The following is a 17,439-nucleotide window of genomic DNA, read 5'->3' on the forward strand; positions in this document are numbered from 1 at the left end:
CTCATTGAGTTAAAGAAAACTTTGATGCATGTTTACTATTTGTATAAGAATTAATATTCTTAACAATTTGAGAAACCTGCTGATAGTATCATAAAGCTCTATGATATGTAGTCACTGCATCTCAAGATACAGTGAGCAGTAGTTTAGACAGCCTCTTTGCTACTGCCAGTGGAGACTGCCAGATTCCCATCTTGGGATGGGGGAACCCGGCTGTTCTCAGTCCCATGGTGATTCTGGGGTAGCCCCACAGTTTCTCTGAGGATTGTTTGTACTTTCTCTTCTGTTACCATCTTCTTTATTTTTCTGCTAATGAATAATTGCTAATAACAGTGACATGCTTCAAATATAGAGGGTTGGATATTTACTGGCAAGGTATGGGTCCTCTCATTTGTCTTACAAATCTGTTCAGCAAGACCAGACTATACAATGATCAACGACTAGACATGGTAATGTTCTGGAAAGATTTTTGCTTGTCTCCATTTTTAAAATGAGAATTAAAAACATACATTTATTCTGTTTTTCATAAATTTGTTAGTATATGACACATTGGAGAGGTTTATTCATGGCTAACAAAGTGGTGAGGAATCATAGTTGGCCCCGATGTGGTAAGGAAGGACTGTGGATTCAGAATATGTAATCAGTGGCTCAGATGGTAAAGAATTGCCTGCAATGCGGGAGACCTTGGTTCAATTCCTGGGTTGGGAAGATCCTCTGGAGGAGAGCATGGCAACCCACTCCAGTATTCTTGCCTGAAGAATCCTCATGAACAGAGGAGCTTGGTGGGCTACAGTGCATGGGTTCACAAAGAGTCGGACACGGCTGAGCAACTAAGCACATGACATCACTTCTAGATGAAGTAGTTAACAATGACTTTGAGTTGTCACCTAATGGAGACGTGTTAGTTGCTAAGTCATTTCCAAATCTTTGTGACCCCATGGACCCTGCCGGCTCCTCTGCCCATGGGTTTTCCCAGGCAAGAATACTGGAGTAGGTTACTATTCCTTTCTCCAGGAATCTTCCCAACCCAGTGATCGAACCTAGGTCTCCTGCATTGCAGGCGGATTCTTTACTATCTGAGCCACCAGGGAAGCCCCACTACTTAATGGAGGAGAGATGAATGTATATTTTCTTCCATCTGTTTTTTTATTTTTTCTTTGCTTTATTCATTCTCTCATTCAACAATTATCAATTGAATGCCGTCTGTGTTCTAGGTACTGTTCTTCTTGCAGGGTGATAACTTTGGATAATCTTGTGTATTAATAGTTATGTTGGACCTGAGTATGTTTGAAATGGTTAAGAAGGGTATATGTGCTCTGTAATGACCTATGTGGGAAAAGAAGCGGATATATGTTTATGTATAACTGATTCACTTTGCTGTACACCTGAAACTAACACAACATTGTAAATCAACACAACTCCAATAGCAATTTTTTTTAATGGTAAGGAAAAAAAAAGGGTATATATGATGAGTAGTAAAAGCGATAGCATGCTCTAGAGACACATGTACTTTCTGCTACCTCCCCATAGTCCCTTCTTAAAGTATCTGTGTATAGGCCAAGAAGGGTGTTACCCCTACTTCATACTTATCACAGTCTGTTAAGTTAGAGGTGGCCACCTGACCTAGAGTCAACCAATCCATGGGCTTACCTGAGCAAAAGAAATGTCTTCTTCCAGGAACTTGGAATTGAACATGGGAGAAACTGGGTTATACAGTACTTTAACTGTCTTGCTTACTGAATGTTTTGCCCATGTAGAAATAAAGCAGAAAGAGTGGGGAGCTAAAAAGTGTTAATGCAAAATGAAGGACCCTGAACTCTTGCTGTTCAGATCTGTACATTTGTTCTCTGATCTAGTTACTTGAATTTTCCTTGTATTCTGTGAGATACCCTTTTAAACTAGTAAGTTCCCCCTACCCCCACTTTTTTGGTTTCTGTTACCTACAATCAGATGATCTCTGATTAGATAACTTTCTAACATAATTTTATTATTTCATAAATTATGGTATGTGGTCCAACCTAGCTGGGTCATCTTGCTCTCAACACTTACCATTCAGTAATATGTGACTGTTTATGGTTTCCCTCCAAAAAGTTATGTACTTTGGGGCCTTGGCTATATTGTTCCTGTTGTCTGAAATACTCCTTAGTCTTATCTTCTTGGAGAAGTCATTCTCTTACTGTTTTTAATCTCTATGATGATCTTCCTTTCCCTTTCCTTCCTTCTCTTCCCTGACTTGAACAGGATGAAATGTTTCTTTGTTTCTCATAGACCCTGTATATTATAGTACTTATGAACCACGTTTTGTTTTGTTTTTTTAACTAAATATATGTCCTTTAGCCCATGCCCCTCAAGGATTTGAAATATCTTATTCATCTTAGTCTTTTATATTTAGCACAGGGCCTAACATAGTAGGCATTAAGTAATCTTTGAGTGATCATTTCTTTAATCATTGAATCTATTAGATATCGCTTTGTAATGAAATTTGAAGTCAGTGAATCTTGGCGCTCAGTTGAAACATGTGTCAATAATTAAAATAACATTGTAGAAATAAAAATTTGCAGTATTTTGCCAGACTGTACTAATGCCATATGGATATTTATAAAATGTTATTTTTATTTTGGCAAACCTTACTTACTATAAGTTTATCTTTGAATTTTCATTTTGAAGGGAATGCCAAAACTCAAATTATAAGCCACATTTGCTGGGTTTTCTAATATTTCAGATACAAACTCACTAACTCTCACAAAGTGTCACATGGTGTCTATCTTAAGGCATGTTTTGGCTGAAGTTTATTCAAAACAGATTTGGGTTTAAATTAAACCTAGAAGATTTGTGTTACAAAGCTTTATTTAGCATAGCTGTAGAAAAGCAACTATATTTTAAGGTAATCTCATTGTCCTCAAGGTGACAGTCTTTTATTTAAAAATAATTGTGTAGACCTGTCTCTAACCTAATTTAAAAGTTACCATATGAAACAGTTCAGGAAAAAAAATTGTTTATACATCTCAAAAATTCCTTTTATTCTCTTTTTTTGCTTTGGTCCACTTAATTTTTTTATACTGTTTTAGGCTTTTACCAAAACAGTAATCCAATAGCATGAGACTTAGGACAAAGAGATTTATTATGTCTTTCTGCATAGTAGAAGAATCACACATTGAACTTGAAGTTGGTCTGTCCCTCATTTTTAATTTGCAGCCCTGAGGATATAGAATATCCACATCTCTACTTTTTTTACTGTAAACAAGTCTTGGACTTGACCCAGCCATGTAGGAGAATACTGATGAAACAGTCACTGACTACACTGAACATTCATCGATTTATTAAGACAATGGAAGCACCTCTGCTGGTATGTGTCTTATTTAAATATGTTAGATAATTCGTATGTAAAATTTATTGTTTTGATTTATAGATATGCATTTAACTTAGATGAGCTATATCTTTTCCCCTTGAACATATTTATTTCATGTAGGCAGATTTAGGAGTAGTACCTTATTACAGGTAGATTAGAGGATAAACTGTGTATTCATAAAATGGTATTTTAATGCCTTGAAGTGTTGTTTTGAACAACCCAATATAGCATTGTGTAATTATAATGATAGTTATAATGAACTGTGACCATTCTAAGATCACAAAGATTACATCATAGGCTAAGAAAAGACCTTTTTTGTGAATGTTTTGATTCCTGTTTTAAAAGTTTATAAATATTTGCATTATAGAATTTTTGGTGTCTCACTTTCCTTAGTGTCAGACTGAAAGACTCTTGGACTCGGTAGCTGATCAACTGACTTCTCTCTGGAAGTTTAAAGGGTTGTCCTGAGCATATGTAAAACCTTCAATAGGCCTTCTCACTCATCATATCCTTTTTACATAAAAGTTGTGCATATGTGCTATAAATAATTCAAAAGTGCAGCAAAGTATAAAAAATGAAAAATTTTAAAGCCACCAATTCCCATCATTCAGAAATGAACTGTTAGATGCAACCTCTGCATCCACATAGATACACACAGATAGAGGGATGAATGGATTCATGGGCACATATTGCATGAGCTGCTTTATAGTACGAAGCATTAGATTTAATCTTATTTGAATTTACTAGAAGAAAAAGAAACTGATAAGAAACTAGAGGAATTATGGAACTCTTGAGAAATTGCTTCATCATTAGAGGGCTGTTTAGGAAATACTGTCTTAAGTGTTGAAATGATTATGGAAAACACTGAGAAGTAAAAATTATTATTTTAAGAAAACTGCTTATTTTCATTTTAGATAATATTGATTTACTCCTTGGTGTAAAAGATGAGAATATTAACTTCATATATTTATTTCCATCTCAGTTTCTCTTTATCCTCCAGATTTTTGTTTTGTGTTATTTTACATTGTAAAGGTTATAATATTTATATTGTGTTCTATAGCCCTGCTTTCATATTTAAATAGATTCAGAGCTCATCAGTCCCAGTTCTACTGACTTCATTCCTGAGTTCTTTATTCTGGTCAGTTGTTATTTGGTTAGATTTTGACTTCAAGCAACTAAGAAAAAACAAAACAGTATATAGGTCTTTTTCCTTTCTGTTCACATGGGAGAGGGAAATATTTATCTTAGGTCCTTTGGGAGAAGATCCTCTGATTTTGGTTTGATCTTCCACTTCCCCACAAAGCCCTCATAAGTTCATTGTACAATTCTTCATCATTTCTCTCCATCCTCATTTCCTTTTCTTCCATTTTGGGATATTAAGAATTCTCAGGATTTTGTCTACTCACCAGTCAACGTTATCTATAAACATTAATAAAAATGGAGGCTGGGATTCAGACTTTTTGATAAACTTCGGATGCATGATCATTGCAATTATATGCATTGTTTCACTTCTAAACATATGAAAATAGATGCAGGTTGTAGAATCTGTGTGTTTGTGTGTTAAGCAGATAGGGTTCCTGGACATATAATTGTTGTAGATACATAGCACAGCTGCATCTTATTATCATGACAGGCTCATTCTCGAAACCCAGCAACTTTGCTGTGACATTAAGCCTGAGGAGAAATCATGTGAAAAGAAATTGAGGCCCCTAGCCCACAGCTCCGGAGAAGGCGATGGCACCCCACTCCAGTACTCTTGCCTGGAAAATCCCATGGATGGAGGAGCCTGGTGGGCTACGGTCCATGGGGTCGCTAAGAGTCAGACACGACTGAGCGACTTCACTTTCACTTTTCACTTTCATGCATTGGAGGAGGAAATGGCAACCCACTCCAGTGTTCTTGCCTGGAGAATCCCAGGGACAGGGGAGCCTGGTGGGCTGCCGTCTATGGGGTCGCACAGAGTTGGACACGACTGATGCGACTTAGCAGCAGCAGCAGCAACAGCCCACAGCTCTGACTGAGCTCATACTAGTCAACAATAGCTTGCTAACTAGTAAATGAGCCATTTTTAAAGTGGAACCTTCACCCTCCAGTCAAAATGCCCCACAAATGCAACGTGGGCCAGAGATGAGTTTGTAGACATACGGACAACAGAAATGATTCTTTTATTTTAAGCCATTAGGTTTTGGGGTGCTTTGCTACATACACAATGATAGAGGCTCAGAACACACCCTCAATCTGTTTCTATGGCGTTAACTACTCTTGATTTTTAAATCTGAATTTTCAGGTCAGATTTTTCTTTGAAGTTCCTGTCCCTTATATTTAACTACTAATTAGATGTCTCTCTCCTAAGCTCTACGTGTCTGACATTAACGTGTTGTCTTTTACCATCTGTTCTTGCTCCATTATCTTGGTTAATTTACTGTCCAGTCATTCATGGCAGAAGCCTAGAAAATCATTCTCAATTCCTGCATCTCTCTGCATCTGATTTTAGATCTGAAATATCTTCTCGAATTCTTCATTCTAACAGCCAGTGCTTTAATCCAGGTTCAAACAATCCAGGTTTGAATGTTGAGTCTCTTGAACTAGTCCCTCAATTTTATTATCTTCCTCTCTCTTGTGTACTACTTTAGTAATAAGAATTGATCTGGTCTATATTCCTATATTTCCCTCTCTTTAAGTTCATACTCCCTGTTGCTTGCATAGTAATGTATTTTAAACACACATATATGATCTTGTTCTGGTAATTTTTGCAGTTCCTAAATGGCTTCAATTATTTACAGAATGAAGGCCTACTTTCTTAGGAGGATATACATGGTTTTTAATGATCTGGTCCTTTGCCAATTCTCCAGCTTTACTTTTCTGTTCCCGTTTTTACTTTTTAATATTGAATTGCTTATGGTTCTCCAAATACTCAAAGAAGAAACCAGGCTTTTCTGTTCCTTCAGGTTGTTATACTCATCCAGGTCTTGACAGTTCAGTTCTGTGTGGTTGTGAGGCTGAGGTTTCTACCTTCTCGCTAGCTTATGGCTGGTGTTGCTCTTAGCTCCTACGGTCTGTTCTCAGATTCTGGCCACGTGGCCCTCTCAAAAAACATTGGAAGTTTCTCCTTCAAAGCCAGCAGACAATCTTGCTCCATTGTGCTGTGACAGTCTTACATGGTATAATCTAATCAAGGGAATGACTATGCTGTGAGTACCACCCCCGCTCAAGGAATTAGGATTATACAAAATGTGGACACCAGGAATTTTGGGAGTCATTTTAGAATTATGTCTACCGTAGCTAAATACAGATTTCTCTCTGGAAACTTTAAGGATTAGAAAAATGATTTTCTATTATTAGGCAATTTGCAAGAAAACATCTTTCTGCGTATCTGCTTTTATCCCCTATGCTGGTTTTACTCAGTGGGCTCTTTCAGTCTGGCAGCTTGTGCTCCTTTAGTTGTGGGAAATTTCTGTGTTTATTTCAGTGATGTTTTCTTCCCTTCTGTTTTCTCCCTTCTCTCTTTCTGGGATTCCTGTTTGAATGTTGAGTCGTTTGAACTAGTCCCTCAATTTTATTATCTTTTCTATTTTCCAGCTGTCTTTGCCATACTTCCTGGCAGATTTATTCAACTTTAGTTTTCATTTTTTGTGGATACGGTATCTTCTCATCTTTTCGAGCTTATCGGTGGTGGTTTTCTGAACCTTTCTTCTTCCGGAATAATCTGTTTCCTCCATGTTACTTGTTTTTCTGTTTGTTCTGGTCTTTCATGGCAGAGGCTTTCCTCAGATGCTTATTACTCCTTGCTCATGATTTAGAATATGAAACTAAAGAAGTTGGCTGGAAACCCTGAGACTATGGATCAGACTTGTTGACTTTGAGCTCCATAGGGTGGTTGGACCTGGGCAGCGTTTTGGTGAACCACAACGTCAGTAGCTTTAGGCTTTAACTTGTGGTTGTTCAAGATCCCCAGAGAAAGATCTTCCAGTTTTCTGCTGAAATACAGAAGTCTAGCTTCTAGCTACCAGACACTGAGTGGGGAGGGGACAGAATGAGTCTCAGCATTTGGTTGCTCAGTCCCGCTGCTTTGAGCATGGTGTTCACACTCAGCTGTTCCTGCAGTCCCCCCAGTTTTCTTCTGGTGTGATGCAGGGGTAGTTGCCTAAGCTCATGGAGTGAGGGAAGAGGATCTAGAGATCTAACTGCTTCTCCAAAGGTTTTGTCTGTTCTTTCTTATTCTAGAGCCTTCTTGCCATCATTCCCCTTCTGCTCCTTCTTTCCCTGTTCCAGAGGCTCCAGGCACTGACAGTTCCTGAGCAGTTTTAGAATTCGGCAGTTAAAATGAAATTGTTTCTTATCCTTTCCTCTCATGGCTTAGGATTTTGTTGTTCTCTAGCTTCTAAGACTTTGCTGCCTTTACTCTTTTCCCTTCTTCATGTGTGTATGTTCATCTGTTTTGAAAAATCCTACTGCTGAAGTTGTCCTGGGATTTCTGAAAGGAGTGAAGTTAGATGTGTGTTCAAGCTGCTGTCAGCTCAGATGTTCCTCATTGTTCTGTAAGATGTCATTATATATGTTAAATTCTTATATGGAAGAATTTGTTATGTGTTTCGTTTTTGTTTCAAATCTCTTTCTCTTTATTCAGCAGCACCACAGTTTTATTTATTGCTTTTTTTGGTTTCTCTATGATATCCTTATTCTTTTTGGTTGTAAATATCTGTATAACTACTTGTAGAATTTGTTAGTTTCATATGTTAGTTTAAATTATATAGGTTCATGGGAGCATAAAACCATGAGACCGTTTTTGTTAATTGTGGATTTATTTCACAGACTTGTTTTTTCACTTATTATTAGCAGGGTTTAAATCCAAATGTTGGAACATTATTATCACATAGTGAAGACGTTTTGTTCTTTTTCTAAATGAAGACTGAAGTTGCTGGAGATCCTAGACAAGTTTCAACTGTTCACCTACAACTAGGATTACCACTGGTTTTTATTGTTGGTCAACAAGCTACTTATGAAGCTGATAGAACAACTGCAGAATGGGTTGCTTGGCGTCTTCTGGGAAAAGCTGGAGTTCTGCTTTTGTTAAGGTATTTTAAACATGGAATAGTAACTGTTCTCTATTTAGCAGGACACTAGTATTTTTCTTGGTAATGTGTTCACTGGTAAATAAATTCAAATCTCTAATAGATTCTAATATAGTTAGAGCCAGTTGCTGAATTGAAGTCTTTAATTATCAGCTTGATTAATATTTAGACCTTTAAACTTTATTAAATGAAGTTGTAGATTAAGATAGAGTATAGAAAACCTGGTCTGTATTTACATGAAAAATTTCTCAGACTCACTAAATTGTAATCTTTTTTTATAAACATTTTTAGTATAAAATTTTCAGTTCAATTTTAGATTGACCTCCTGGATATTATTCCTGAGATTGGCAACATATAACATTTATTTCCATTTTGATAAAGGGACTCTTTGGAAGTGGACATTCCTCACGATACTAATGTTATCGTCAGAAGAGCTGAAGAGGTTGGTTATTTTCTATATTGGTCGATAAAGTGTGCTTATTTAAAAGAGGTTAATAACACATGGTCCTAAAGTAACATATGCTTATTACAGGAAAATTCTATGAATTGGCACTATTCAGAGATAACTGTTGTTAACATTTTCAACTGTTGTGTGTTATTTTCATTTGTTAATCTTTTTCCATGTGTGTTTGTATATTTATATAAATATATGTGTATCTGATGCTGCTGCTGCTGCTAAGTCACTTTAGTCGTGTCCGACTCTGTGCGACTCCAGAGACGGCAGCCCACTAGGCTCCCCCATCCCTGGGATTCTCCAGGCAAGAACACTGGAGTGTGTTGCCATTTCCTTCTCCAATGCATGAAAGTGAAAAGTGACAGTGAAGTCGCTCAGTTGTGTCTGACTCTTAGCAACCCCATGGACTGCAGCCCACCAGGCTCCTCCATCCATGGGATTTGCCAGGCAAGAATACTGGAATGGGGTGCCATTGCCTTCTCTGATTTGTATATCTACATATGCATATTTTTAAAGAAATTTAGGTTCATGCTGTTACCTTTCACATACAGTTGTATTTCATTACTTGGCATTGTGCTGTGATACCTGCCTGACTGTTTTTGACATCACTGATTTATTTCCCTTTGCTAAATTTCTGGAAGTAAATTTTGTTAAATGAGATTTTTCTTTTTTCAGAGCTCGGGCCTTAACCACTTTAATTAATCTTTTTTGTGATTTAATAGGGACCAAAAGAAAGCAGGAGTAGCAATACTCATATCAGATAAAATAGACTTTAAAACAAAGACTGTGAAAAGAGACAAAGATGGTCACTACATAATGATCAAAGGATCAATCCAAGAAGAAGATATAACAATTATAAATATATATGCACCCAACACGGGAGCACCGCAGTATGTAAGACAAATGCTAACAAGTATGAAAGAAGAAATTAACAATAACACAATAATAGTGGGAGACTTTAATACCCCACTCACACCTATGGATAGATCAACTAAACAGAAAATTAACAAGGAAACACAAACTTTAAACGATACAATAGACCAGTTAGACCTAATTGATATCTATAGGACATTTCATCCCAAAACAATGAATTTCACCTTCTTCTCAAGTGCACATGGAACCTTCTCCAGGATAGATCACATCCTGGGCCATAAAGCTAGCCTTGGTAAATTCAAAAAAATAGAAATCATTCCAAGCATCTTTTCTGACCACAATGCAGTAAGATTAGATCTCAATTACAGGAGAAAAACTATTAAAAAATCCAACATATGGAGGCTGAACAACACGCTGCTGAATAACCAACAAATCACAGAAGAAATCAAAAAAGAAATCAAAATTTGCATAGAAACGAATGAAAATGAAAACACAACAACCCAAAACCTGTGGGACACGGTAAAAGCAGTCCTAAGGGGAAAGTTCATAGCAATACAGGCACACCTCAAGAAACAAGAAAAAAGTCAAATAAACAACCTAACTCTACACCTAAAGCAACTAGAAAAGGAAGAAATGAAGAACCCCAGGGTTAGTAGAAGGAAAGAAATCTTAAAAATTAGAGCAGAAATAAATGCAAAAGAAACAAAAGAGACCATAGCAAAAATCAACAAAACCAAAAGCTGGTTCTTTGAAAGGATAAATAAAATTGACAAACCATTAGCCAGACTCATCAAGAAACAAAGGGAGAAAAATCAAATCAATAAAATTAGAAATGAAAATGGAGAGATCACAACAGACAACACAGAAATACAAAGGATCATAAGAGACTACTATCAACAATTATATGCCAATAAAATGGACAACGTGGAAGAAATGGACAAATTCTTAGAAAAGTACAACTTTCCAAAACTCGATCAGGAAGAAATAGAAAATCTTAACAGACCCATCACAAGCACGGAAATTGAAACTGTAATCAAAAATCTTCCAGCAAACAAAAGCCCAGGTCCAGACGGCTTCACAGCTGAATTCTACCAAAAATTTAGAGAAGAGCTAACACCTATCCTGCTCAAACTCTTCCAGAAAATTGCAGAGGATGGTAAACTTCCAAACTCATTCTATGAGGCCACCATCACCCTAATACCAAAACCTGACAAAGATCCCACAAAAAAAGAAAACTACAGGCCAATATCACTGATGAACATAGATGCAAAAATCCTTAACAAAATTCTAGCAATCAGAATCCAACAACACATTAAAAAGATCATACACCATGACCAAGTGGGCTTTATCCCAGGGATGCAAGGATTCTTCAATATCCGCAAATCAATAAATGTAATACACCACATTAACAAATTGAAAAATAAAAACCATATGATTATCTCAATAGATGCAGAGAAAGCCTTTGACAAAATTCAACATCCATTTATGATCAAAACTCTCCAGAAAGCAGGAATAGAAGGAACCTACCTCAACATAATCAAAGCTATATATGACAAACCCACAGCAAACATTATCCTCAATGGTGAAAAATTGAAAGCATTTCCTCTAAAGTCAGGAACAAGACAAGGGTGCCCACTTTCACCATTACTATTCAACATAGTTTTGGAAGTTTTGGCCACAGCAATCAGAGCAGAAAAAGAAATAAAAGGAATCCAAATTGGAAAAGAAGAAGTAAAGCTCTCACTGTTTGCAGATGACATGATCCTCTACATAGAAAACCCTAAAGACTCCACCAGAAAATTACTAGAACTAATCAATGAATATAGTAAAGTGGCAGGATATAAAATCAACACACAGAAATCCCTTGCATTCCTATACACTAATAATGAGAAAACAGAAAGAGAAATTAAGGAAACAATTCCATTCACCATTGCAACGGAAAGAATAAAATACTTAGGAATATATCTACCTAAAGAATCTAAAGACCTATATATAGAAAACTATAAAACACTGGTGAAAGAAATCAAAGAGGACACTAACAGATGGAGAAATATACCATGTTCATGGATTGGAAGAATCAATGTAGTGAAAATGAGTATACTACCCAAAGCAATCTATAGATTCAATGCAATCCCTATCAAGCTACCAACAGCATTCTTCACAGAGCTAGAACAAATAATTTCACAATTTGTATGGAAAAACAAAAAACCTCGAATAGCCAAAGCGATCTTGAGAAAGAAGAATGGAACTGGAGGAATCAACCTACCTGACTTCAGGCTCTACTACAAAGCCACAGTTATCAAGACAGTATGGTACTGGCACAAAGACAGAAATATAGATCAATGGAACAAAATAGAAAGCCCAGAGATAAATCCACGCACATATGGACACCTTATCTTTGACAAAGGAGGCAAGAATATACAATGGATTAAAGACAATCTCTTTAACAAGTGGTGCTGGGAACTCTGGTCAACCACTTGTAAAAGAATGAAACTAGAACACTTTCTAACACCATACACAAAAATAAACTCAAAATGGATTAAAGATCTAAACATAAGACCAGAAACTATAAAACTCCTAGAGGAGAACATAGGCAAAACACTCTCTGACATACATCACAGCAGGATCCTCTATGACCCACCTCCCAGAATATTGGAAATAAAAGCAAAAATAAACAAATGGGACCTAATTAACCTTAAAAGCTTCTGCACATCAAAGGAAACTATTAGCAAGGTGAAAAGACAGCCTTCAGAATGGGAGAAGATAATAGCAAATGAAGCAACTGACAAACAACTAATCTCGAGAATATACAAGCAACTCCTACAGCTCAACTCCAGAAAAATAAATGACCCAATCAAAAAATGGGCCAAAGAACTAAATAGACATTTCTCCAAAGAAGACATAAAGATGGCTAACAAACACATGAAAAGATGCTCAACATCACTCATTATCAGAGAAATGCAAATCAAAACCACTATGAGGTACCATTTCACGCCAGTCAGAATGGCTGCAATCCAAAAGTCTACAAGTAATAAATGCTGGAGAGGGTGTGGAGAAAAGGGAACCCTCTTACACTGTTGGTGGGAATGCAAACTAGTGCAGCCACTATGGAGAACAGTGTGGAGATTCCTTAAAAAACTGGAAATAGACATGCCTTATGATCCAGCAATCCCACTGCTGGGCATACACACTGAGAAAACCAGAAGGGAAAGAGACACGAGTACCCCAATGTTCATCGCAGCACTGTTTATAATAGCCAGGACATGGAAGCAACCTAGATGTCCATCAGCAGATGAATGGATAAGAAAGCTGTGGTACATATACACAATGGAGTATTATTCAGCCATTAAAAAGAATACATTTGAATCAGTTCTAATGAGGTGGATGAAACTGGAGCCTATTATACAGAGTGAAGTAAGCCAGAAAGAAAAACACCAATACAGTATACTAACGCATATATATGGAATTTAGAAAGATGGTAACAATAACCCTGTGTACGAGACAGCAAAAGAGACACTGATGTATAGAACAGTCTTATGGACTCTGTGGGAGAGGGAGAGGGTGGGAAGATTTGGGAGAATGGCATTGAAACATGTAAATATCATGTATGAAATGAGTTGCCAGTCCAGGTTCGATGCACGATACTGGATGCTTGGGGCTGGTGCACTGGGACGACCCAGAGGGATGGAATGGGGAGGGAGGAGGGAGGAGGGTTCAGGATGGGGAACACATGTATACCTGTGGCGGATTCATTTTGATATTTGGCAAATCTAATACAGTTATGTAAAGTTTAAAAATAAAATAAAATTAAAAAAAAAAAAATAAAAAAATAAAGACAACAGAAAGGGAAAAAAAAAAAATTTTATAGATTATATTTCATTTAAACTTATTATAAACTATTGGCTGTATTCCTTATGCTGTACAATATATCCTTGTGACTTATTTATTTTATTCATGGTAGTTTGTACCTCTTAATCCCCTCCCCCATTCCCTCTTTCTACTGGTAACCATTAGTTTGTACTCTATGTCTGTGAGTCTGTTTCTGTTTTGTTATATTCATTAATTTGTTTTATGTTTTAAATTCCACATATAAGTGATAATGTACAGCATTTGTCTTTTTCTGCCTGACTTATTTCATTGAGCATGATATCATCCAGGTCCATCTATGTTATTGGAAATGACAACATTTCATTCATTTTTTATGGCAGAGCGATATTTCATTGCATATGTATGCCACATCTTCTCTACCCACTTGTCTGTTCATAGGCACTTAGGTTGCTTCCATATCTTGGCTACTGTAAATAATGCTACTATGAAGACTGGAGTGCATATATCTTTTCAGATTAGTGTTTTTGTTTTCTTTGGATTCTACTGTTTTACTTTTCATGTGTCAAGTTAATTGACTTTCTTTTTTTTTTTTCTGAATGTGATTCTTCTTTCTTTTCTTCCATGGAAAGGCATTTTATTTTAAATATAGCAGTGTGTACATGTTAATGGGAATTTTAAAGACTTTTAAAATACACAGTCAAATTTCCTTCCAGAAATATTATTTTACCAGAAGGATTTAGAATTCCTTGTTCTTCATACATCTTTGCCAGTACTGAGTAGTAATCTTTAAAAAAAATTATTTCTATACACAAAAAAAGTTTACATATTAATTTGCATGTCTTTGATAACTTTGACTAGTGAGATCACCTGTATTTCCTTTGTAAATTTCTTAAATTTTTGAATTTCTTAAATTCTTAAAAATTTCCTAAAATTTTTTTTAATTAAGAACTCTTTGGAATATCTTCTAAATATTTTAAACATATGCTAAAAAATTGTTGATATGTTTACAAATGGTCAGATAGTTTAAACTTAAATTCTCTTGCATAAGTCTATGGTATGACTACTGGATTCAGTTATCAAGATTGCTGGGAGAAATATCAATGACCTCAGATATGCAGATGACACCACCCTTATGACAGAAAGTAAAGGGGAACTAAAAAAGAGCCTCTGGATGAAAGTGAAAGAGGAGAGTGAAAAAGCTGGCTTAAAACTCAACATTCAAAAAACGAAGATCATGGCATCTGGTCCCATCACTTCATGGCAAATAGATGGGGAAACAATGGAAACAGTGAGAGACTTTATTTTGGGGGGCTCCAAAATCACTGCAGATGCTGACTGCAGCCATGAAATAAAAAGACGCTTGCTCCTTGGAAGAAAAGTCATCACCAACCTAGACAGCATATTAGAAAGCAGAGACATTACTTTGCTGACAAAGGTCCATCTAGTCAAAGCTATAGGTTTTCCCAGTAGTCATGTATGGATGTGGGAGTTGGACTATAAAGAAAGCTGAGCGCCGAAGAATTGATGCTTTTGAACTGTGGTGTTGGAGAAGACTCTTGAGTCCCTTGGACTGCAAGGAGATCCAACCAGTCAATCCTAAAGGAAATCAGTCCTGAATATTCATTGGAAGGACTGATGCTGAGCTGAAACTCCAATACTTTGGCCACCTGATGCAAAGAACCTGACTCATTGGAAAAGACCCTGATGCTGGGAAAGATTGAAGGCAGGAGGAGAAGGGGACAACAGAGGATGAGATGGTTGGATGGCATCACCAACTTGATGGACATGAGTTTGAGTAAACTCTGGGAGTTGGTGATGGACAGGGAAGCCTGGCATGCTGCAGTCCATGGGGTCGCAAAGAGTCGGACATGACCGAACAACTGAACCAAACTGACTGATGAATACTGACTTAGAGTCAGAAGACTTGACTAGTTCTGGGCCCAGATAACTGAATTAACTTCTTCCAGCTCAGGTTTCTCATTTGTGAAATAGTTATAAAGCCTCTCCTCCTAACTTATAAGAAATTTTATAAGACAAAATAGGAAAATACTTTGAGAACTGTAATACTGTTCAAATATGTGTACTGTGAGGTCATTATGCTTTGCTTTTAGACCAGGTAATGGAAAGAATACTTACTGAAGCTATTTTTTTTTTTTTTTACTATTAAGATAAAGGATTCCAAAATAGGACATTACTTTGTTATTGGAAAAAGGTTTTATAGAAGAATTAAAGTTCATGATGTTTTCGCAGTACATATGAAAGTTATGTTTATACTATACTGTAGTCTGTTAAGTGTGCAATAGCGTTATGTCTAAAAAAATTAATGTATGTACCTTTAGTTAAAAAATAGTTACTGCTAAAAAATGCTAACCATTATCTGAGCGTCTGCTGCTGCTGCTGCTAAGTCGCTTCAGTTGTGTCCTACTCTGTGCGACCCCATAGACGGCAGCCCACCAGGCTCCCCTGTCCCTGGGATTCTCCAGGCAAGAACACTGGAGTGGGTTGCCATTTCCTTCTCCAATCTGAGCCTCTAGTGAGTTGTAATCTTTTTGCTCATGGAGGGCCCTGCCTTGATGTTGATGGCTGCTGAGTGATCAAGACAGTAGTTGCTGAAGGTTGGGGTAGCTGTGGCAGTTTCTTAAAATAAGATAACAATGAAGTTTGCCACATTGATTGACTCTTCCTTTCACAAATGATTTCTCTATAGTATGCAATGCTCCTTGGTAGAATTTTACCCACAGTAGAACTTCTTTCAAAATTGGAGTCAATCCCCTCAGACTCTGCTGCTGCTCTATCAACTAAGTTTTTGTAAGATTCTCAATCTTTTGTTCTCATATCAACGATCTTTAGAGCTGCTTCACCAGAAGTAGATTCCATCTCCAGAAACCACTTTCTTTGCTCATCCGTAAGAAACAACTCCTCATCCGTGCAAGTTTGATTGTGAGATTGCAGCAGGGATGATTACTGAAATAATCTAGTGGCCTAAAATTTCATGTTTTAAAAAAGTTTTGGTTGAGCCTTAGTGTAAGAAATTTTAATGGAATAATTTCAATGGAATATATTTTGGTATTCTTAAAATACCTGGGGCCAGGTATTATTTTTATGTTTATGGCTAAACAGTCAATTGAACTTTGTAGTGGAATTATTTCTTTATTTATTTTTATTAAATTACTTTTTCCCCCTTCTTTTTGGCCATGCCACACAACTTGTGGGATCTAAATTCCCCAACCAGGGATTGAACCCAGGCCAGGGCAGTGAAAGCCCCAGTCCTAACTGCTAGGCCACCAGGGGCCTCTCTAGTGGACTTATTTTAGGTTAAGTATTATTTTGAGTGGTGGTGGTGATTTGGTCACTAAGTCATGTAAAATATCAAAAGAATTTTGGTGCTATTTGCAACAAAGTTGCATATATTTGTATCTTGTATTGAGGTAGGACTTACTGTTACATGTAAAGTACTTCAGATTTCAGCAGAATGTAACTGTGACAAGAAGCAAATGAGACTTTCCAGTTCCGTGTTTTGCCTTCTTTTCTAGTAGCATGCACTATCTTTCTGTAATGCTTAAATACTTTTAATATTTTGGACTTAATTTCCCATTTTTATTTTTAAACATTAAAATTGAAATTCACAAGTTTAGTTTCATTTTAGTGTCAAACAAGTAAAATATATTAAAATGGTTCATTATATTCTAGTCATATCTTTTAAAATTAATGTATTTCTAGGACACGCAAGTGGAATTTTTGGCGTTAAGTCATATTGATTTGATAGTATTCCATCTGGAAAGTACCATGAACGTTGAGGAAATGGTCAAATATGAAGACATGGCAGAGCTAAACATAGGTAATGTGTTTTTTTGATGCTCATGTTC

At 36.6% G+C, this 17,439-nt stretch overlaps 1 protein-coding gene across 6 annotated transcripts in view; it reads left to right on the forward strand.

Annotated features, from left to right (window-relative positions):
* Positions 1-17,439, forward strand: part of TXNDC16 (thioredoxin domain containing 16) — a 96,421-nt gene that overhangs the window by 40,340 nt on the left and 38,642 nt on the right. For all 6 annotated transcript variants that reach the window (XM_055536697.1, XM_055536699.1, XM_055536696.1 and 3 more), the window contains 4 exons: positions 3,193-3,343; positions 8,255-8,421; positions 8,800-8,860; positions 17,294-17,411. In XM_055536697.1, the coding sequence (XP_055392672.1) occupies positions 3,193-3,343; positions 8,255-8,421; positions 8,800-8,860; positions 17,294-17,411 (497 nt within the window). The remainder of the gene's footprint in view (positions 1-3,192; positions 3,344-8,254; positions 8,422-8,799; positions 8,861-17,293; positions 17,412-17,439) is intronic.

This window comes from Bubalus kerabau, chromosome 10, assembly GCF_029407905.1.
Source record: "Bubalus kerabau isolate K-KA32 ecotype Philippines breed swamp buffalo chromosome 10, PCC_UOA_SB_1v2, whole genome shotgun sequence".
In the NCBI taxonomy this organism is placed as follows: Eukaryota; Metazoa; Chordata; class Mammalia; order Artiodactyla; family Bovidae; genus Bubalus; species Bubalus kerabau.